The 23,417-nt window shown below is 46.8% G+C and overlaps 1 protein-coding gene across 1 annotated transcript in view; it reads left to right on the top strand.

Annotated features, from left to right (window-relative positions):
- The window catches only part of LOC119931330 (BPI fold-containing family B member 1-like), a 44,375-nt gene extending 21,760 nt beyond the window's left edge, over positions 1 to 22,615 (top strand). Inside the window, exons 7-15 of the mRNA XM_038749926.1 lie at positions 4,313 to 4,398; positions 5,178 to 5,357; positions 9,517 to 9,570; positions 14,318 to 14,476; positions 15,973 to 16,040; positions 16,789 to 16,834; positions 18,383 to 18,446; positions 20,005 to 20,081; positions 22,557 to 22,615. Of these exons, the coding sequence (XP_038605854.1) occupies positions 4,313 to 4,398; positions 5,178 to 5,357; positions 9,517 to 9,570; positions 14,318 to 14,476; positions 15,973 to 16,040; positions 16,789 to 16,834; positions 18,383 to 18,446; positions 20,005 to 20,081; positions 22,557 to 22,592 (770 nt within the window). The 3' untranslated portion in view covers positions 22,593 to 22,615. The remainder of the gene's footprint in view (positions 1 to 4,312; positions 4,399 to 5,177; positions 5,358 to 9,516; positions 9,571 to 14,317; positions 14,477 to 15,972; positions 16,041 to 16,788; positions 16,835 to 18,382; positions 18,447 to 20,004; positions 20,082 to 22,556) is intronic.
- The last annotated feature ends 802 nt before the right edge of the window (positions 22,616 to 23,417 follow it).

A 23,417-nucleotide genomic window follows, 5' to 3' on the forward strand; every position in this document is an offset into this window, starting at 1 on the left:
TTTGTACAGCGCTCTGCACAGAGGAAGAGCATTAGCTGCCGACTAGTGCTTCCCAAGCGCTTAGTACAGTGCTCTGCACACAGTAAGCGCTCAATAAGTGCGACTGACTATTCCATAGAGTGTCATTCTGACTCCATCCACAAAGGGGCAATACAGGATGGGCGAGAAATTCCCTTTTTTTTTTTTGCTATTTGTTAAGTGCTTCCTCTGTGCCAGGCACTGTACTAAGCGCTGGGGAAGATATAAGCTCATCAGTTTGGACGCCATCCATGTCCCACGTAGGGCTCGCAGTCCTCATCCCCATTTTCCAGATGGGGGAACTGAGGCCCAGAAAATGATAATAATTGTGGGATTATTATTTATCATTATCATTATTACAATTATTATCATTATTATAATATAATAATATATAACATATAATATAACAGTATATATTATAATATGTAATATGATATAATAACATATAATATTACAATTATTATGATGCTATTACAATTATTTATTATTTGTTAAGCGCTTACAATGTGCGGGGGCACTGTACTGAGATCCCAGCTCTTAAGTTTGGACACAGTCCATGTCCCACGACTCCCAGTCTCCATCCCCATTTTCCAGATGAGGGAACTGAGGTCCAGAAAATGATAATAATTGTGGTATTATTATTTATCATTATCATTATTACAATTATTATCATCATTATAATATAATAACATGTAACATATAATATAACAGTATATATTATAATGTGTAATATGATATAATACCATATGATATTACAATTATTATGATGCTATTATAATTATTTATTATTTGTTAAGCGCTTACAATGTGCCGGGGCACTGTACTGAGATCCCAGCTCTTACGTTTGGACACAGTCCATGTCCCACGACTGCCAGTCTCCATCCCCATTTTCCAGATGAGGGAACTGAGGTCCAGAAAATGATAATAATTGTGGTATTATTATTTATCATTATCATTATTACAATTATTATCATCATTATAATATAATAACATATAACATATAATATAACCGTATATATTATAATATGTAATATGATATAATAACATATAATATTATAATTATTATGATGCTATTATAATTATTTATTATTTGTTAGGCGCTTACAATGTGCCGGGGCACTGTACTGAGATCCCAGCTCATCAGTTCGGACACAGTCCATGTCCCACGACTCCCAGTCTTCATCCCCATTTTCCAGATGAGGGAACTGAGGTCCAGAAAATGATAATAATTGTGGTATTATTATTTATCATTATCATTATTACAATTATTATCATCATTATAATATAATAATATATAACATATAATCTAACAGTATATGTTATAATATGTAATATGATGTAATAACATAATATTATAATTATTATGATGCTATTATAATTATTTATTATTTGTTAAGCGCTTACAATGTGCCGGGGCACTGTACTGAGATCCCAGCTCTTAAGTTTGGACACAGTCCATGTCCCACGACTCCCAGTCTCCATCCCCATTTTCCAGATGAGGGAACTGAGGTCCAGAAAATAATAATAATTGTGGTATTAAGCGCTTACAAGTGTTGGGGCACTGTACTAAGCGCTGGGGGAGATCCCAGCTCATCAGTTGGGACACAGTCCATGTTCCACGACTCCCAGTCTTCATTCCCATTTTCCAGATGAGGGAACTGAGGTTCAGAAAATAATAATAATGATAATTGTGGTATTTGTTAAATAACGGGCGATTGTTCTAAGCGCTGGGGGAGATACAAGTCAGTCAGCCCATGTCCCACATGGGACTCACAGTCTTAATTCCCATTTTCCAGATGAGGGAACTGAGGCACAGAGAAGTGAAATAACTTGCCCGTGGTCACACCGCAGAAATGTGGCTGATCCACATATTGCCAACTTGTACTTCCCAAGCGCTTAGTCCAGTGCTCTGCACACAGTAAGCGCTCAATAAATATGATTGAATGAATGAATGAATGATCTGGGATTAGAACCCACAACCTTCTGACTCCCAAACCCTGGGCTCTACCCACTGATAATAATAATAATGATAATGGCATTTATTAAGCACTTACTATGTGCAAAGCACTGTTCTAAGCGCTGGGGAGATTACAAGGTGATCAGGTTGTGCCACGTGGGGTTCACAGTCTTCATCCCCATTTTCCAGATGAGGGAACTGAGGCCCAGAGAAGTGACTTGCCCAAGGTCACCCAGATGACAAGGGGTGGAGTCAGGATTTGAACCCACGATCTCTGACTCCAAAGTCCGGGCTCTTTCCACTGAGCCACGCTGCTTCTCCAGCTCGGCCCTCGCACTCGCCTCCCCTCACGCCAACCTTTCATTCATTCATTCAGTCGTATTTATTGAGTGCTTACTGTGTGCAGAGCACTGTACTAAGCGCTTGGGAAGTCCAAGTTGGCAACATCGAGAGATGGTCCCTACCCAACAGCGGGCTCACAGTCTAGAAGGGGGGAGACAGACAACAAAACAAAACAGATTAACAAAATAAAATGAATAGAATAAATACGTACAAGTAAAATAAATAAATAAATGGAGTAATTCATTCATTCATTCATTCAATCGTATTTATTGAGCGCTTACTCTGTGCAGAGCACTGGACTAAGCGCTTGGGAAGTCCAAATTGGCAACATCGAGAGACGGTCCCTACCCAACAGCGGGCTCACAGTCTAGAAGGGGGAGACAGACAACAAAACAAAACAGATTAACAAAATAAAATAAATAGAATAAATATGCACAAGTAAAATAAATAAATAGAGTAATTCATTCATTCATTCATTCAATCGTATTGATTGAGCACTTACTGTGTGCAGAGCACTGGACTAAGCGCTTGGGAAGTACAAGTTGGCAACATCGAAAGACGGTCCCTACCCAACAGCGGGCTCACAGTCTAGAAGGGGGAGACAGACAACAAAACAAAACATATTAACAAAATAAAATAAATAGAATAAATATGTACAAGTAAAATAAATAGAGTAATTCATTCACTCATTCATTCAATCGTATTTATTGAGCACTTACTGTGTGCAGAGCACTGGACTAAGCGCTTGGGAAGTACAAGTTGGCAACATCGAGAGACAGTCCCTACCCAACAGCGGGCTCACAGGCTAAAAGGGGGAGACAGACAACAAAACAAAACAGATTAACAAAATAAAATAAATAGAATAAATATGTACAAGTAAAATAAATAGAGTAATTAATCCATTCATTCAGTTGTATTTATTGAGCACTTACTGTGTGCAGAGCACTGGACCAAGCGCTTGGGAAGTCCAAGTTGGCAACGTCGAGAGACGGTCCCTCCCCAACAGCGGGCTCACAGTCTAGAAGGGGGAGACAGACAACAAAACAAAACACATTAACAAAGTCAAAAAAATAGAATAAATATGTACAAATAAATAGAGTAATAAATAGGTACAAACATATATACGGGTGCTGTGGGGAGGGGAAGGAGGAACCTTCTCCCTGGGCCTCCATCTCATCCCACTCACCCACATCCCGCCTCCGGCCTGGCATTCCCACCCTCCTCAAATCCCACGGACGATGCCTCTCCCACCCTTCAATGCCTTATCGAAGGCCCATCTCCTCCTCCAAGAAGCCTTCCCTGACTGCTGAGAAGCGACGTGGCTCGGTGGAAAGAGCCCGGGCTTTGGAGTCAGAGGTCACGGGTTCAAATCCCGGCTCCGCCACTTGTCGGCTGGGTGACTTTGGACCAGTCACTTCACTTCTCGGGGCCTCAGTTCCCTCATCTGGAAAATGGGGGTTAAGACTGTGAGCCCCACGTGGGACAACCTGATCACCTTGGAACCTCCCCAGCTCTGTACCTCAGTGACCTCACCTGGAAAATGGGGATTAAGACCGTGAGCCCCACGTGGGACAACCTGACCACCTTGTAACCTCCTCAGCGCTTAGAACAGTGCACATAGTAAGCGCTTAATAAATGCCATCATTATTATTATTGCTATTATTATTATTATTATTATTATTATTCCTTTCCTCTTTTCCCACTCCCTTCCACATCACCCCGACTCGCTCCCTTTCTTCTTCCCCCCATCCCAGCCCCACGCCGCTCACATCCCTCATTTATTCATTCCTCTTCACGTCCATCTCCCCCTCAAGACCGTCAGCTCGTTGAGGGGAGGGAATGTGCCTGTTGATTGTTCTCTTGGACTCTCCCAAGCGCTCAGTACAGTGCTCAATAACGACTGAGTGAACGAACGACGTGCGGCGCGTGGTTGCGTGGTGGGTGACCTATGGGATAGCCGGGGATTCGTGGCTCCTTTCCCTCATCTCTCTGCAGTCCCCGTGCCGGTCGGATCCAGCGACCTTGAGTTCGAGGTGTTGTCTTCCACGATCGTGGATAAAGGAGTTCAGATTACTCTGGGGGTGAGTATCACAGCCTCCGACGCGGGCCGGGGAGAGATGCTAACCTTTCCTGTCTTTTTCATCCATTCAATCAATCAATCGTATTTATTGAGCGCTTACTGTGTGCAGAGCTCAATCAATCAATCGTATTTATTGAGCACTTACTGTGTGCAGAGCACTGTACTAAGCGCTTGGGAAGTCCAAGTTGGCAACATAGAGAGACGGTCCCTACCCAACAGTGGGCTCACAGTCTAGAAGGGGGAGACAGAGAACAAAACCAAACATATTAACAAAATAAAATAAATAGAATTCATTCATTCAATCGTATTTATTGAGCTCTTACTGTGTGCAGAGCACTGTACTAAGCGCTTGGGAAGTCCAAGTTTGCAACATAGAGAGACAGTCCCTACCCAACAGTGGGCTCACAGTCTAGAAGGGGGAGACAGAGAACAAAACCAAACATATTAACAAAATAAAATAACTCATCATCATCATCATCATCAATCGTATTTATTGAGCGCTTACTATGTGCAGAGCACTGTACTAAGCGCTTGGGAAGTACAAATTGGCAACATATAGAGACAGTCCCTACCCAACAACGGGCTCACTAGTTCATTCATTCATTCACTCAATCGTATTGATTGAGCGCTTACTGTGTGCAGAGCACTGGACTAAGCGCTTGGGAAGTCCAAGTTGGCAACATAGAGAGACGGCCCCTGCCCAACAACGGGCTCTCCAGTCTACATAGTAAGCGCTTAACCAATACCATCGTCACGATTCTTGTTACCGCGTCTTTTCAGGCCTTGCTGACGGATGGGAAAGGACTGGTGAATCGGATGTCGAATCCGTCCGGCGGGACGTTACCCATTCCCCAGATGGGTCAATCCACCATCAACATGGTAGTGGGAGAAGACGTCGTCAACGGGGTCCTGGGGGTCACCCTGCCCCCCGAGACTTATTCCGTCCGCATCAACTCCGTGGTGAGAAGCGGGGTCTCCTCCCCATCCCTGCCCCCGGGGAGGGGCGTGGGGGTACCAAGCCAAGTGCTTAGTACAGTGCTCTGCACACAGTAAGCGCTCAATAAATACGATTGATTGATTGATGGACCGACTTGGGGGGGGGGGCCGGATTTGGGGCCGCCTCGCCCGTCCCGGGTACTGACCGATGACCAGACTGGACATGGAGTGGGTTCAACCTCAGTAATAATAATCATAATAATGGCATTTATAAAGTGCTTACTATGTGCAAAGCACTGTTCTAAGCGCTGGGGAAGTTACAAGGTGATCAGGTTGTCCCACGGGGGGCTCCCAGTCTTCATCCCCCTTTTACAGATGAGGTCACTGAGGCACAGAGAAGTTAAGACTGTGAGCCCGCTGTTGGGTAGGGACCGTCTCTCTATGTTGCCAACTTGGACTTCCCAAGCGCTTAGTCCAGTGCTCTGCACACAGTAAGCGCTCAATAAATATGATTTATTGATTAATAATAATAATAAAGGCATTTATTAAGTACTTACTATGTGCAAAGCACTGTTCTAAGTGCTGGGGAAGTTACAAGGTGATCAGGTTGTCCCACGGGGGGCTCCCAGTCTTAATCCCCCTTTTACAGATGAAGTCACTGAGGCACAGAGAAGTTAAGACTGTGAGCCCACTGTTGGGTAGGGACCGTCTCTATATGTTGCCAACTTGGACTTCCCGAGCGCTTGGTCCAGTGCTCTGCACACAGTAAGCGCTCGATAAATACGAGTGATTGATTAATGATAATAATAATGGCATTTATTAAGCGCTTACTATGTGCAAAGCACTGTTCTAAGCACTGGGGAAGTTACAAGGTGATCAGGTTGTCCCACGGGGGGCTCCCAGTCTTCATCCCCATTTTACAGATGAGGTCACTGAGGCACAGAGAAGTTAAGACTGTGAGGCCACTGTTGGGTAGGGACCGTCTATGTTGCCAACTTGGACTTCCCAAGCGCTTAGTCCAGTGCTCTGCACACAGTAAGCGCTCAATAAATATGATTTATTGATTAATAATAATAATAAAGGCATTTATTAAGTACTTACTATGTGCAAAGCACTGTTCTAAGTGCTGGGGAAGTTACAAGGTGATCAGGTTGTCCCACGGGGGGCTCCCAGTCTTAATCCCCATTTTACAGATGAGGTCACTGAGGCACAGAGAAGTTAAGACTATGAGCCCACTGTTGGGTAGGGACCGTCTCTATAAGTTGCCAACCTGTACTTCCCAAGTGCTTGGTACAGTGTGCTCTGCACACAGTAAGCGCTCAATAAATACTATTGAATGAATGAATGAATGAAGTGACTTGCCCAAAGTCACACAGCTGACAATTGGTGGAGTGGGATTTGAACCCATGACCTCTGACTCCAAAGCCCGGGCTCTTGCCACTGAGCCACGCTGCTTCTGCTTCAGGAGCCACTTGTCGGATGGGTGACCTTGGGAAAATCACTTCACCTCTCTGGGCCTCAGTTCCCTCATCTGGAAAATGGGGATTGAGACTGTGAGTCCCACGTGGGACAGGAACAGGGCCCAACTGGATTCGCTGTTATCTACCCCTGCGCTTAGTACAGTGCCTGGCACATAGAAAGAGCTTAGTACAGAGTCTGACACATAGGAAGCTCTTAGTACAGTGCCTGACACACCGAAAGCGCATAATACAGTGCCCGGCACATAGTAAGCGCTTAGTACAGCACCTGACACCTAGCAAGCGCTTAACAGAGAAGCAGCGTGGTTCAGTGGCAGGAGCCCGGGCTTGGGAGTCGGAGGTCGTGGGTTCTAATCCCGCCTCCACCATTCATGAGCTGTGTGACTTTGGGCAAGTCACTTTACTTCTCTGGGCCTCAGTTCCCTCATCTGTACAATGGGGATGAAGACTGCGAGCCCCACGTGGGACAACCTGATCACCTTGTATCTCCCCCAGCGCTTAGAACAGTGCCCGGCACATAGTAAGCGCTTAATAAATACCACCATCATCATCATCATTAGCTTGCATCTCCCCCAGATGCACTTAGTACAGTGCCTGCCACATAGTAAGCACCCCCCTCGCAGCCCCACAGCACTTTTATGTACATATCTGTAATTTATTTGCACATTTTAACACCGGTCTCTCCTTCTAGACTGGCAGCTCGCTGTGGGGAGGAAATGTACCTGTTTATTTTCAATCGGGCTCTCCTGAGCGCTTAGTTCAGGGCTCTGCGCGCAGTCGGCACGCACTAAATACAATTGAATGAATACACGAATAAATGATTATGATAGAGAAGCAGCGTGGCTCAGTGGAAAGAGCCCGGGCTTTGGAGTCAGGGGTCATGGGTTCGAATCCCGGCTCTGCCAATTGTCAGCTGGGTGACTTTGGGCAAGTCACTTCACTTCTCTGGGCCTCAATTCCCTCATCTGGAAAATGGGGATTAAGTCTGTAAACCCCCTGTGGGACAACCTGATCTCCTTGTAGCCTCCCCAGCGCTTAGAACAGTGCTTTGCACATAGTAAGCACTTAATAAATGCCATTATTATTATTATTAATTATTATTATTATTGTAGGCTGCCACAAGTGTCCCACCCAGTCCGATACCCCCAAGGTCACGACGTAAAGTCGAGGACTCTGATGTTGAGCGGGTAGTGATAAAGCTGATAGTAATAATAATAATCTTCTAGGCTGTGAGCCCACTGTTGGGTAGGGACTGTCTCTATATGTTGCCAATTTTTACTTCCCAAGCGCTTAGTACAGTGCTTTGCACACAGTAAGCGCTCAATAAATACGATTGATGATGATGATGATGTTGGGTAGGGACCGTCTCTATATGTTGCCAACTTGGACTTCCCAAGCGCTTAGTACAGTGCTCTGCACACAGTAAGCACTCAATAAATACGATTGAATGAATGAATGAATAATGGCATTTGTTAATAATAATAATAATGGCATTTGTTAAGCGCTTACTATGTGCGAAGCACTGTTCTAAGCGCTGGGGGGGATGCAAGGTGATCAGGTTGTCCCACGAGGGGCTCACAGTCTTCATCCCCATTTTACAGATGAGGTCACTGAGGCCGGGGAAGTGAAGTGACTTGCCCAAGGTCACACAGCTGACAATTGGCAGAGCCAGGATTTGAACCCATGACCTCTGGCTCCCAAGCTCGGGCTCTTTCCACTGTCTAGACTGTGAGCCCACTGTTGGGTAGGGACCGTCTCTATATGTTGCCAACTTGTACTTCCCAAGCACTTAGTACAGTGCTCTGCACACTGTAAGCGCTCAATAAATAGGATTGATTGATTGAGCCACGCTGCTTCTCTGGTAGGAGGAGTGGAAGGGGTAATAATGGTGGTATTAGTGGAGAAGAGCCCGGGCTTTGGAGTCAGAGGTCATGGGTTCGAATCCCAGCTCCGCCACCTGTCTGCTGTGTGACCTTGGGCAAGTCGCTTCACTTCTCTGAGCCTCAGTTCCCTCATCTGGAAAATGGGGATTAAGACTGTCAGCCCCACGTGGGACAACCTGATCTCCTTGTAACCTCCCCAGCGCTTAGAACAGTGCTTTGCACATAGTAAGCGCTTAATAAGTGCCATTATTATTATTATTATTAGCAGTCATAGAAGCTCTTGGGGGAGTCCAGAGCTGATAGACACAGTCCCTGCCTAGAGAAACAGCGTGGCTCAGTGGAAAGAGCCTGGGCTTGGGAGCCAGAGGTCATGGGTTCGAATCCCGGCTCAGCCCCTTGTCAGCTGTGTGACTTTGGGCAAGTCGCTTCACTTCTCTGAGCCTCAGTTCCCTCATCTGTCAAACGGGGATGAAGACTGTGAGCCCCCCGTGGGGCAACCTGATCACCTTGTAACCTCCCCAGTGCTTGGAACAGTGCTTTGCACATAGTAAGCGCTTAATAAATGCCATTATAATTATTATTATTATTTGGTTTATATGTTTTGTTCTGTTGTCTGTCTCCCCCTTCTAGACTGTGAGCCCGCGGTTGGGTAGGGACCGTCTCTAGATGTTGCCAACTTGGACTTCCCAAGTGCTTAGTCCAGTGCTCTGCACACAGTAAGCGCTCAATAAATATGACTGAATGAATGCTCTCCGTATGCCGAGCGCTGTACTGAGCTCTTAAAGGGTAGCACTAGGGCTGATCCTTGCCCTTCTCTTCCAGCTTCCTGATCTGGGGCAGCGGCTCAAGTCGGAACTGATCAAAACGAACCCCGAGGTGAGCAGGCCCCGGGCTCCACTACGGATCCGAAAGGTGACGGATGAAACGACCGCATTCCCCTCAGCTGAGGGGCGAAGTAGCGGCGCATAAATAGCCACAAATACTTTGGCCGGGGGACAAAATGATAGCCCACAAAATGACCACACGTGCTTGTCGGCTAGGGACCAAAACGACGGCCCACAAAATAGCCACACTTTAAGCGCTGACTTGTTCAGGATACAAGGTGACCAGGTTGTCCCACGTGGGGCTCCCAGTCTTCATCCCCATTTTCCCGATGAGGTCACTGAGGCCCAGAGAAGTCAAGTGACTTGCCCCAAGTCACACAGCTGACAATTGGCGGAGCCGGGATTTGAACCCGCGACCTCTGACCCCCAAGCCCGGGCTCTTTCCATTGAACCACGCTGCTTCTCTAATAATGGCATTTGTTAAGTGCTTACTAAGTGCGAGGCACTGTTCTAAGCGCTGGGGAGGATACAAAGAGATCAGGTTGTCCCACCGGGGCTCACAGTCTTCATCCCCATTTTCCAGATGAGGGAACTGAGGCCCAGAGAAGTGAAGTGACCTCCCCCGAGTCACACAGCTGACAGTTGGCGGAGCCTGGATTTGAACCCACGACCTCTGACTCCCAAGCCCGGGCTCTTTCCATTGAACCACGCTGCTTCTCTAGTAATGGCATTTGTTAAGCGCTGACTATGTGCCAAGCACTGTTCTAAGCGCTGGGGAGGTTACAAGGTGATCAGGTTGTCCCACAGGGGGCTCACAGTCTTCATCCCCATTTTCCAGATGAGGTAACTGAGGCCCAGAGAAGTGAAGTGACCTGCCCCAAGTCACACAGCTGACAATTGGCAGAGCCGGGATTTGAACCCGTGACCTCTGACTCCCAAGCCCGGGCTCTTTCCATTGAACCACGCTGCTTCTCTAATAATGGCATTTGTTAAGTGCTTACTAAGTGCGAAGCACTGTTCTAAGCGCTGGGGAGGATACAAGGTGATCAGGTTGTCCCATGGGGGGGGCTCTCAGTCTTCATCCCCATTTTCCAGATGAGGGAACTGAGGCCCAGAGAAGTGAAGTGACCTGCCCCGAGTCACACAGCTGACAGTTGGCGGAGCCTGGATTTGAACCCACGACCTCTGACTCCCAAGCCCGTGCTCTTTCCATTGAACCACGCTTCTTCTCTAGTAATGGCATTTGTTAAGCGCTTACTATGGGCAAGGCACTGTTCTAAGCTCTGGGGAGGTTACAAGGTGATCAGGTTGTCCCACGGGGGGCTCACAGTCTTCATCCCCATTTTCCAGATGAGGGAACTGAGGCCCAGAGAAGGGAAGTGACTTGCCCAAAGTCACCCAGCTGACAATTGGCAGAGCCGGGATTTGAACCCATGACCTCTGACTCCCAAACCTGGGCTCTTGCCACTGAGCAACGCGGCTAGGGGACAAAACGTTGGCCCTAGAGAGGCCACATGTTCATCACTGCCATGAAACAGGGTCTGGCCTCCCCACTTTTTTTTAAAGCATTTATTAAGCGCTTACTATGTGCCAAGCACTGTTCTAAGCGCTGGGGAGGTTGCAAGGTGATCAGGTTGTCCCTCGGGGGGCTCACAGTCTTCATCCTCATTTTCCAGATGAGGGAACTGAGGCCCAGAGAAGTGAAGTGACTTGCCCAAAGTCACACAGCTGACAATTGGCAGGGCCGGGATTTGAACCCATGACCTCTGACTCCAAAGCCCGGGCTTTTTCCACTGAGCCATGCTGCTGCTGCTTTTCCTTCCTTTCCTTTCCTTTCCTTTCCTTTCCTTTCCTTTCCTTTCCTTGATTTCTTTCCTTCCTTCCTTCCTCCTTTCCTCCCTCCCTCCCTCCCTCCCTCCCTTCCTTCCTTCCTTCCTTCCTTCCTTCCTTCCTTCCTTCCTTCCTTCCTTCCTTCCTTCCTTCCTCCCTTCCTTCCTCCCTTCCTCCTCTCCATCGCTCCCCTCCACCTTCCTTCCTCCTCCTCCTCCTCCTCCCCGGGGCCACCATCTTGAGGCGGGGCCCTCCACTGGAGAAGCAGCGTGGCTCAGTGGAAAGAGCCCGGGCTTTGGAGTCAGAGGTCACGGGTTCAAATCCCTCCTCCACCACTTGTCAGCTGGGTGACTTTGGGCAAGTCACTTCACTTCTCTGGGCCTCAGTTCCCTCCTCTGTCAAATGGGGATGAAGACTGGGAGCCCCCCGTGGGACAACCTGATCACCTTGGAACCTCCCCAGCGCTTAGAACAGTGCTTTGCACATAGTAAGCGCTTAATAAATGCCGTCATCATCACTGAACGGTCTGTGAGGGACCACCATGGCCCTTGTTCTCCAGGCCAAAATAATAATAATAATAATGGCATTTATTAAGCGCTTACTATGTTCAAAGCACTGTTCTAAGCGCGGGGGAGGTTACAAGGTGATCAGGTTGTCCCACGGGGGGCTCACAGTCCTAATCCCCATTTGACAGATGAGGTAACTGAGGCCCAGAGAAGTGAAGTGCTATATCATCAATCGTATTTATTGAGCGCTTACTATGTGCAGAGCACTGTAAGAGCACTGCAGCGCTATATACATGCTGTGGGGAGGGGAAGGAGGTAGGGTGGGGGGGATAATAATAATAATAATAATGCTGGCATTTATTAAGCGCTTACTATGTGCAAAGCACTGTTCTAAGCGCTGGGGAGGTCACAAGGTGATCAGGCTGTCCCAAGGCTGGCACCCGCTGGGTTAATCAATCGATTCCGGCTCCGCCGGAGTCGAGCTGTGTGACCTTGGGTAAGTCACTTCACTTCTCTGGGCCTCAGGTCCCTCATCTGGAAAATGGGGATGAAAACTGGGAGAACCGTGTGGGACATGGATTGGGTCCAATCTGACTAGCCTGCATCCCTCCTAGCACTTACTACCGTGCCTGGCACATAGTAAGCACCCCCGGCCCAGCCCCACAGCACTTATGTACATCCAGAGAAGCAGCGTGGCTCAGTGGAAAGAGCCCGGGCTTGGGAGTCAGAGGTTATGGGTTCAAATCCCGGCTCTGCCAATTGTCAGCTGGATGACCTAGGACAAGTCACTTCTCTGTGCCTCGGTTACCTCATCTGGAAAATGGGGATGAAGACTGTGAGCCTCCCGTGGGACAACCTGATCGCCTTGTATCCTCCCCCGTGCTTAGAAGAGTGCTTTGCACATAGTAAGTGCTTAATAAATGTCATCATTATATCTGTAATTTATTGCTTTGCACATAGTAAGTGCTTAATAAATGTCATCATTATATCTGTAATTTATTGCTTTGCACATAATAAGCGCTTAATGAATGCCATTATTATTATTATTATTATTATTATTATTATTATTATTAACATCTGTCTCTCCCTCTAGACTGTCTGCTCATCGTGGGGAGGAAATGTACCTGTTGTTCTATCAGGTTGTTGTTGTAACCTCCCCAGCGCTTAGAACAGTGCTTCACACATAGTAAGCGCCTAACAAATGCCATTATTAGAGAAGCAGCAGGGCTCAATGTTGTTCTGTTTTGTTCAGAACAGAACAGGAAATGTACCTGCTGTTCTGTTGTTCTATCAGACTCTTCCGAGTGCTTAGTCCAGTGCTCTGCACGTAGTAGGCGCTCAATAAATACGACTGAGTGATGAAATGAATGAATGATTATGCATTGGGAGTCAGAGGTCATGGGTTCAAATCCCGGCTCCGCCAATTGTCAGCTGTGTGACCTTGGGCAAGTCACTTCACCTCTCCAGGCCTCAGTGACCTCATCTGGAAAGTGGGGATGAAGATAGTGAGCCCCACATGGGACCACCTGATCACCTTGTATCCTCCCCAGTGCTTAGAACAGCGCTTTGCACATAGTAAGTGCTTAATAAATGCCATCATCATTATTATTATTATTACTATTATTAACTTCTCTGTGCCTCAGTTACCTCATCTATAAAATAGGGATGAAGATTGTGAGCCCCACATGGGACCACCTGATCACCTTGTATCCTCCCCAGTGCTTAGAACAGTGCTTTGCACATAGTAAGCGCTTAATAAATGCCATTATTATTATTAATATTATTATTAACTTCTCTGTGCCTCAGTTACCTCACCTGTAAAATGGAGATGAAGACTGTGAGCCCCACATGGGACCACCCGATCACCTTGCATTCATTCATTCAATCGTATTTATTGAACGCTTACTGTGTGCAGAGCACTGGACTAAGTGCTTGGGAAGTCCAAGTTGGCAACATCTAGAGACGGTCCCTACCCGACAGCAGGCTTACGGTCTAGAAGGGGGAGACAGAGAACAAAACCAAACATATTAACAAAATAAAATACGTAGAATAAATATGTACAAGTAAAATAAATAAATAGAGTAATAAATCCGTCCAAACATATATGCATATATCCAGGTGCCGTGGGGAAGGGAAGGAGGTAAGGTGGGGCGGATGGAGAGGGAGAGGAAGGAGGGGGCTCAGTCTGGGAAGGCCTCCTGGAGGAGGTGAGGCCTTCTGCCATTATTATTATCATTATTATTAACTTCTCTGTGCCTCAGTTACCTCATCTATCAAATGGGGATGAAGATCGTGAGCCCCACATGGAACAACCTGGTCACCTTGTATCCTCCCCAGCGCTTAGAACAGGGCTTTGCATATAGTAAGCGCTTAACAAATACCATCATCATTATCAGTAAGCGCTTAACAAATACTATCATTATTATTATTATTATTTTATTATTATTATTATTATTATTACAGACTGCCAAAAGCCTCACCCAGTCCGAAATCCTGAAGGTCACAACGCAAGAGGCCCCGGTGATCTCACTGAAGGATGGCAGTGCCAACGTGGCCCAGCTGAACCTGATTGAGCTGTTCACCAACAGCCAGGCGGTTCGCCCTCTTTTCACACTGGGAGTGGTGAGTGCCCGACCGACCCGCCAGTAATCGTAATAATAATAATAATAATGGCACTTATTAAGCGCTTACTATGTGCAAAGCACTGTTCTAAGCGCTGGGGAGGTTCCAAGGTGATCAGCTTGTCCCACTGTGGGCTCACAGTCTTCATCCCCATTTGACAGAGGAGGGAACTGAGGCCCAGAGAAGTGAAGTGACTCACCCAAAGTCACCCAGCTGACAACTGGCAGAGCCGGGATTTGAACCCATGACCTCTGACTCCAAAGCCTGGGCTCTTTCCACTGAACCACGCAGGGTAGCCCGGGCTACCCTGAGGCGGGAATGGCGGTGGAGGGCCAGGGCAGGAGGAAATTTACGGCCAGCCAAAATGACAGCCACTAAGTAATAATAATAATAATGATGGTATCTGTTAAGCGCTTACTATGTGCAAAGCACTGTTCTAAGCGCTTGGGGGATACAAGGTCATCAGGTTGTCCCCCGTGGGGCTCCCAGTCTTCATCCCCATTTTCCAGATGAGGGAACTGAGGCCCAGAGAAGTGAAGTGGCTTGCTCAAGTTCACACAGCTGACAAGTGGCGGGGCCGGGATTCGAACCCATGACCTCTGACTCCCAAGCCCGGGCTTTAACAGCCGCGTATCAAGTGGCTGAGGAACGGAACGGCCACCCACAAAATGGCTAGGCTGTGTGCCCGCTGTCGGGTAGGGACCATCTCTATAGGTTGCCAAATTGTACTTCCCAAGCGCTTAGTACAGTGCTCTGCACACAGTAAGCGCTCAATAAATACAATTGAAGGAAAATGGCCACAAATATGTTGGCTGAGGGACGAAACGGCAGCCAAGAAAATGGCCACATAACAATAATAATAATAATAATGACATTTGTTACACTGTACTAAGCGCTTGGGAAGTACAAGTTGGCGACATATAGAGACGGTCCCTACCAGACAGTGGGCTCACAGTCTAGAAGACTGTGCTTGGCACCTAGTAAGCGCTTAACAAATACCACCATCAGAGAAGCAGCGTGGCTCAGTGGAAAGAGCCCGGGCTTTGGAGTCAGAGGTCATGGGTTCGAATCCCTCTCCGCCCCTTGTCCGCTGTGTGACCTTGGGCAAGTCACTTCACTTCTCTGGGCCTCAGTTCTCTCATCTGGAAAAGGGGGATGAAGACTGTGAGCCCCCCATGGGACAACCTGATCACCTTGTATTCATTCATTCATTCATTCAATCGTATTTATTGAGCGCTTACTGTGTGCAGAGCACTGGACTAAGCGCTTGGGAAGTACAAGTTGGATGCCCCCCACCCCCCGCCCCATATGTAGGCCACATATAGGTTAGGGAACAAAATCGCGGGCCACAAAATGGCCACGTAGACATTGGACAGGGTTCAAAAATGGCAGTCCACAAAATAGCCATGTAGACGTTGGTCAGAGAGGTTTTTCCCCTTTAATTTGCTATTTTCTCTCCCCTTCTCATCCTAAAGTGTGGGCACTTTTGATTTCAGGAGTCCAGCTCCGAGGGCCGGTTCTTCACTGATGAAGACAAGATTAAACTCAATTTAAAAGGAATCAAGTAAGGATTTCCGCCATCAGAATACAAGTGGGGATGAAATAACGACCAAGCGATCCAGCGGCGGTATTTGCTGAGCGCTTACGCCGGGCTGAGCTCTGTACTAAACTCTCTTCCTCCCTTCAACGCCCCCTTCTCCCCCGCCTTACCTCCTTCCCTTCCCCTCAGCACCTGTATATATGTATATATGTTTCTACGGATTTATTACTCTATTTGTTTATTTATTTTATTTGTACATATATATGTATATATGTTTGTTTGTACATATTTATTACTCTATTTATTTATTTTACTTGTACATATCTATTCTATTTATTTTATTTTGTTAGTATGTTTGGTTTTGTTCTCTGTCTCCCCCTTTTAGACTGTGAGCCCACTGCTGGGTAGGGACTGTCTCTATATGTTGCCAACTTGTACTTCCCAAGCGCTTAGTACAGTGCTCTGCACACAGTAAGCGCTCAATAAATACGATTGATGATGATGATGATTTGTACATATCTATTCTATTTATTTTATTTTGTTAATATGTTTGGTTTTGTTGTCTGTCTCCCCCTTCTAGACTGTGAGCCCACTGTTGGGTAGGGGCCATCTCTCTATGTTGCCAACTTGGACTTCCCAAGCGCTTAGTCCAGTGCTCTGCACACAGTAAGCGCTCAGTAAATACGATTGAATGAATCTGGTAAACGTTCAGCACTGAACCTTGGCCTCCGGCTCGTGGTGACGGAGATTTTCCTTGTGATTCCCGTCGTAGGTCTGATCGGATCCATCTGATTAAATCCAACATCGGCCTGTTCAAGGTGAGTTTCTCCTTCCGGATCAGCCCCTCTTGGAGCTGGGGTGAATGTTGCCAACTTGGACTTCCCAAGCGCTTAGTACAGTGCTCTGCACACAGTAAGCGCTCAATAAATACGATTGAATGAATGAATGAATGAATGAATGGGGGTCTCAGGGGCTCTCCTCCCCCTCCCCCTGCCACGAAGAGACCCTCTAGGGTCAAGGGAAATCAATTATGATTGAATGAATAAAATACGATTGAATGAAGGGAAATCAATTCATTCAATCGTATTTATTGAGCGCTTCCTGTGTGCAGCGCACTGTGCTAAGCGCTTGGGAAGTACAAATAATAATAATGTTGGTATTTGTTAAGCGCTTACTATGTGCCCCGCACTGTTCTAGACTGTGAGCCCACTGTTGGGTAGGGAACATCCCTATATGTTGCCAACTTGTACTTCCCAAGCGTTTAGTACAGTGTGCTGCACACAGTAAGCGCTCAATAAATACGATTGAATGAGTGAATGAATGAATGAATGAATGAATGAATGTTCTAAGCGCTGGGGAGGTTACAAGGTGATCAGGTTGTCCCACGGGGGGTTCACAGTCTTCATCCCCATTTGACAGATGAGGCAATTGAGGCCTAGAGAAGTGAAGTGACTTGCCCAAAGTCACCCAGCTGACAGTTGGCAGAGCCGGGATTTGAACCCACGACCTCTGACTCCAAAGCCCGGGCTCTTTCCACTGAGCCACGCTGCTTCTCCCATCTGTTGAGGATATTTATTGAGCGCTCGCTAAGTGCGGAGCACTGGACTGAGTGCTGGGGAGCACTTTACTTCTATTTATTCTGATGACTTGCCACCCGTCCACATGTTTTGTTTTGTCGTCTGTCTCCCCCGTCGTTGGGTAGGGACCGTCTCTATATGTTGCCAACTTGGACTTCCCAAGCGCTTAGTACAGTGCTCTGCACACAGTAAGCGCTTAGTAAATATGACTGATTGATTGATTGATTGATTGATTGATTGAAGCGGGTGGTTGGGTACTGTGAGCCCGCCGTCTCTATATGTTGCCAACTTGTACTTCCCAAGCGCTTAGTCCAGTGCTCTGCACACAGTAAGCGCTCAATAAATACGACTGAATGAATGAATGATGCGGGTGGCCCCAGCTCCGTGGAAAGAACCCGGACCTGCGAGTCAGAGGGTCATGGGTTCTAATCCCGGCTCTGCCACTTGTCTGCTGGGTGACTTTAGGCAAGTCGCTTCACTTCTCTGCACCTCAGTCACCTCATCTGGAAAATGGGGATGAAGACTGTGAGCCCCACATGGGACAACCTTGCTTACCTTGTATCCCCCCAGTGCTTAGAACAGTGCTTTGCACATAGTAAGCACTTAACAAATGCCATTATTATTATTATTATTATCTGGAAAATGGGGACAGTGAGTCCCACGGGGGATAGGGATTTGTTGCTGGTCTCCACCCCAGGGCTTAGTACAGTGCCTGGCACATAGTAAGCGCTTAACAAATACCAGAATTATCAGTATTAATATCACGCCCATCCTGTCCCCCTCTCGCAGACGGACCCGCTGAAAAACCTGGTCGATGAAATCCTCACCACCGTGCTCCTTCCCACGCAGAACGGTAAGGCAGACCCGACTTTTCTTTTCAATCGGATTTCATTCCTTCGTTTGTTCATTTATTTAGAGAAGCAGCGTGGCTCAGTGGAAAAAGCCCGGGCTATGGAGTCAGAGGTCATGGGTTCAAATCCCAGCTCTGCCAATCGTCAGCTGGGTGACTTTGGGCAAGTCATTTAACTTCTCTGGCCCTCAGTTACCTCATCTGGAAAATGGGGATGAAGACTGTGAGCCCCACCGTGGGACAACCTGATCACCTTGTAACCTCCCCAGTGCTTAGAACGGTGCTTTGCACATAGTAAGCGCTTAATAAATGCCATTATTATTATTATTGAGCACTTCCTGTGTGCAAAGCACTGTACTAAGCGCTGGGGAGGTTACAAGGTGATCAGGTTGTCCCACAGGGAGCTCACAGTCAATCCTTAGAGAAGTAGCATGGCTCAGTGGAAAGAGCCCAGGTTTTGGAGTCAGAGGTCACGGGTTCGAATCCTGGCTCCGCCACTTGTCAGCTGTGTGACTTTGGGTGAGTCACTTCACTTCTCTGGGCCTCAGTTCCCTCATCTGTAAAATGGTGATTAATAATAATAATAATAATAATGATGGCATTAATTAAGCACTTACTATGTGCAAAGCACTGTTCTAAGCGCTGGGGAGGTTACAAGTTGATCAGTTTGTCCTACTGGGGGCTCACAGTCTTCATCCCCATTTTACAGATGAGGTCACTGAGGCACAGAGAAGTGAAGTGACTTACCCAAAGTCACCCAGCTGACAAGTGGCAGAGCTGGGATTTGAACCCATGACCTCTGACTCCAAAGCCCGGGCTCTTTCCACTGAACCACCCTGTGGGACAACCTGATCACCTTGTAACCTCCCCAGCGCTTAGAACAGTGTTTGGCACATAGTAAACGATTAATAAATGCCATCATCATCATCATCTAGATCACCTTGTAACCTCCCCAGCCCTTAGAACAGTGCATGGCACATAGTAAGCGCTTAATAAATGCCATCATCATCACCATCTAGATCACCTTGTAACCTCCCCAATGCTTAGAACAGTGCTTGGCACATAGTAAGCGCTTAATAAATGCCATCATCATCATCATCTAGACTGAGAGCCCACTGTTGGGTAGGGACCGTCTCTATATGTTGCCGACTTGTACTTCCCAAGCGCTTAGTCCAGTGCTCTGCACACCGTAAGCGCTCAATAAATATGATTGATTGATTGATATGTTGCCGACTTGTACTTCCCAAGCGCTTAGTCCAGTGCTCTGCACCCAGTAAGCGCTCAATAAATACGATTGATTGATTGATATGTTGCCGACTTGTACTTCCCAAGCGCTTAGTCCAGTGCTCTGCACACCATAAGCGCTCAATTAAAGGCGATTGATGGATGGATGGATGGATCAGCATCAATCCCCATTTAACAGATGAGGTGACCGAGGCACAGGGAAGGGACTTGTCTAAGGTCACGCGGCGGACAACATTTTGAAGGGGGGGATTCGGATGGAAGGGGCCCTGGAGCGGCCTGGACGCCCAGACCCATGGACGACGTCTCTCTGTTTCAGGCAAAATAGGGAGTGGAATTCCCACCGAGCCCGTGAAGCGCCTGGGCTATGAGAAGCTCAAAATCTTCCCCGTTGACGTAAGTTTGCCTTCCCCACAGAATTCTCCCTCGCCACCCGCGTCCTCCCTCCGGCCTGGGGCTCCCTTCGCCTTGACGTCCAGCACACCGCCACACTCCCCATCTTTAAAGCCCTCCTGAAATCACCCCTCCTCCACGCAGCCTTCCTGGATTAACTTCTCACATCCCCCATCTTATCCCCTTCAAGCGACGTGGCTCAGGGGAAAGAGCCCGGGCTTGGGAGTCAGGGGTCATGGGTTCAAATTCCGTCTCTGCCAATTCATTCATTCATTCATTCATTCAGTCGTATTTATTGAGCGCTTACTGTGTGCAGAGCACTGGACTAAGCGCTTGGGAAGTCCAAGTTGGTGACGTATAGAGATGGCCCCTACCCAACAGCGGGCTCACAGTCTAGAAGGGGGAGACAGAGAACAAAACAAAACATATTAACAAAATAAAATATGTACATGTACATGCATTATGCTCTCCCAAGTGCTTAGTACAGTGCTTTGCACCCGGTAAACGCTCAACAACTAGCAATTATCAGCTAGGTGACTTTGGGTGAGTCACTTAACTTCTCTGGACCTCTGTTAACTCATCTGTAAAATGGGGATAAAGACTGTGAGCCCCCTGTGGGACAACCTGATCACCTTGTAACCTCCCCAGCACTTAGAACAGTGCTTTGCACATAGTAAGCACTTAATAAATGCCATCATTGTTATTATTATTACTTAACTTCTCTGGGCCTCAGTGACCTCATCTGTCAAATGGGGATGAGGACTATGAGTCCCCTGAGGGACAACCTGATCACCTTGAAACCTCCCCAGTGCTTAGAACGGTGCTTTGTACATAGTAAGAGCTTAATAAATGCTATTATGATTATTATTATTATTATTAATATTATTTTATTACCTCACCTGGCTGCTCTCTTCCTCTAACTCGGCCCACACACTTGGCTCCTCTACTGCCAAACTTCTCCCTGGGCCTCCATCTCGCCCCTCCCTCATTCATTCCTTCAATCGTATTTATTGAGTGCTGACTGTGTGCACAGCAGTGTACTAAGCGCTTGGGAAGTCCAAGTTGGCAACATATAGAGACGGTCCCTACCTGACAGCGGGCTCACAGTCTAGAAGGGGGAGTCAGCCAACAAAACAACACATATAAACCAAATAAAATAAATAGAATAAATATGTACAAGTAAAATAAATAGTCATTCATTCATTCATTCATTCATTCAATCGTATTTATTGAGCACTTACTTTGTGCAGAGCACTGGACTAAGCGCTTGGGAAGTCCAAGTTGGCAACATATAGAGACAGTCCCTACCCGACAGCAGGCTCACAGTCTAGAAGGGGGAGTCAGCCAACAAAACATATAAACCAAATAAAATAAATAGAATAAATATGTACAAGTAAAATAAATAGAGTAATTCATTCATTCATTCATTCGTATTTATTGAGCACTTACTGTGTGCAGAGCACTGGACTAAGCGCTTGGGAAGTCCAAGTTGGCCACATAGTGAAACGGTCCCTACCCAACAGCGGGCTCACAGTCTAGAAGGGGGAGACAGACAACAAATCGCATTAACAAAATAAAATAAATAGAATAAATATGAACAAGTAAAATAAATAAATAAATAGAGTAATAAATGCGTACAAACATATATACATTCATTCAATGGTATTTATTGAGCGCTTACTGTGTGCAGAGCACTGGACTAAGCGCTTGGGAAGTCCAAGTTGGCAACATCTAGAGACGGTCCCTACCCAACAGCGCGTTCACAGTCTAGAAGTGGGAGACAAACAAAACACATTAACGAAATAAAATAAATAGAATAAATATGAACAAGTAAAATAAATAAATAGAGTAATAAATGCATACAAACAAATATACATTCATTCAATGGTATTTATTGAGCACTTACTGTGTGCAGAACACTGGACTAAGAGCTTGGGAAGTACAAGTTGGCAACATATAGAGACGGTCCCTACCCAACAATGACGGTCTAGAAGGGGGGGACGGACGATAAAACAAAAGTCACTTCACTTCTCTGGGCCTCAGTGACCTCAGCTGGAAAATGGGGATGAAGACTGTGAGCCCCACATTGGGACAACCTCGTCATCTTGTAACCTCCCCAGAGCTTAGAACAGTGCTTTGCACATAATAAGCGCTTAATAAATGCCATCATTATTATTATTACTAAGTGCTGGGGGAGATCCGACTTCAATAATAATAATAATGGCATTTACTAAGTGCTCACTATGGCAAATAATAATAATGATGATGATGATGGCATTTATTAAGCGCTTACTATGTGCAAAGAACTGTTCTAAGCACTGGGGAGTTTACAAGGTGATCAGGTAAACAAAACATGTGGATAGGGAATGTGTCTGTCATATTGTTCTATTCTCTCCCAAGCGCTTAGTCCAGTACTCTGCACACAATAAGCGCTCAATAAATACAACTGACCGACTGATTTTCTCTGTGCCTCTTCAGGGTGCTCTCCTGGTGACTCCAGCTTCCCTAACCTAACGCCACGGGCCATCTCTTCCCTCAGTATCCAGAGATGGAAGATGTCCGGAAAGCCTCCGAAATCCATCCCGAAGGGTTCAGCTGCTATTTCCCAGTGGTGGGTGGATGGGTTGGTTTCCATAGAGACCAGTTTTTTGGGTTTTCCTCGATCCTCAATAAAACCTCTACTCTCTCCTGCCTCAGTGGAACTGACCGGTCCTTCCCAGAATTCTTCAATAAAGCCTCTTCTCTCTCCTGCCTCAGTGGAACTGACCAGTCCTTCCCAGAATTCCTCAATAAAACCTCTTCTCTCTCCTGCCTCAGTGGAACTGACTGGTCCTTCCCAGAATTCCTCAATAAAACCTCTTCTCTCTCCTGCCTCAGTGGAACTGACCGGTCCTTCCCAGAATTCTGCAATAAAACCTCTTCTCTCTCCTGCCTCAGTGGAACTGACTGGTCCTTCCCAGAATTCTTCAACAAAACCTCTTCTCTCTCCTGCCTCAGTGGAACTGACCGGTCCTTCCCAGAATTCTTCAATAAAGCCTCTTCTCTCTCCTGCCTCAGTGGAACTGACCGGTCCTTCCCAGAATTCCTCAATAAAACCTCTTCTCTCTCCTGCCTCAGTGGAACTGACTGGTCCTTCCCAGAATTCCTCAATAAAACCTCTTCTCTCCCCTGCCTCAGTGGAACTGACTGGTCCTTCCCAGAATTCCTCAATAAAACCTCTTCTCTCTCCTGCCTCAGTGGAACTGACCGGTCCTTCCCAGAATTCTTCAATAAAACCTCTTCTCTCTCCTGCCTCAGTGGAACTGACCGGTCCTTCCCAGAATTCTGCAATAAAACCTC

This window comes from Tachyglossus aculeatus, chromosome 8, assembly GCF_015852505.1.
Source record: "Tachyglossus aculeatus isolate mTacAcu1 chromosome 8, mTacAcu1.pri, whole genome shotgun sequence".
NCBI classification, from domain to species: domain Eukaryota; kingdom Metazoa; phylum Chordata; class Mammalia; order Monotremata; family Tachyglossidae; genus Tachyglossus; species Tachyglossus aculeatus.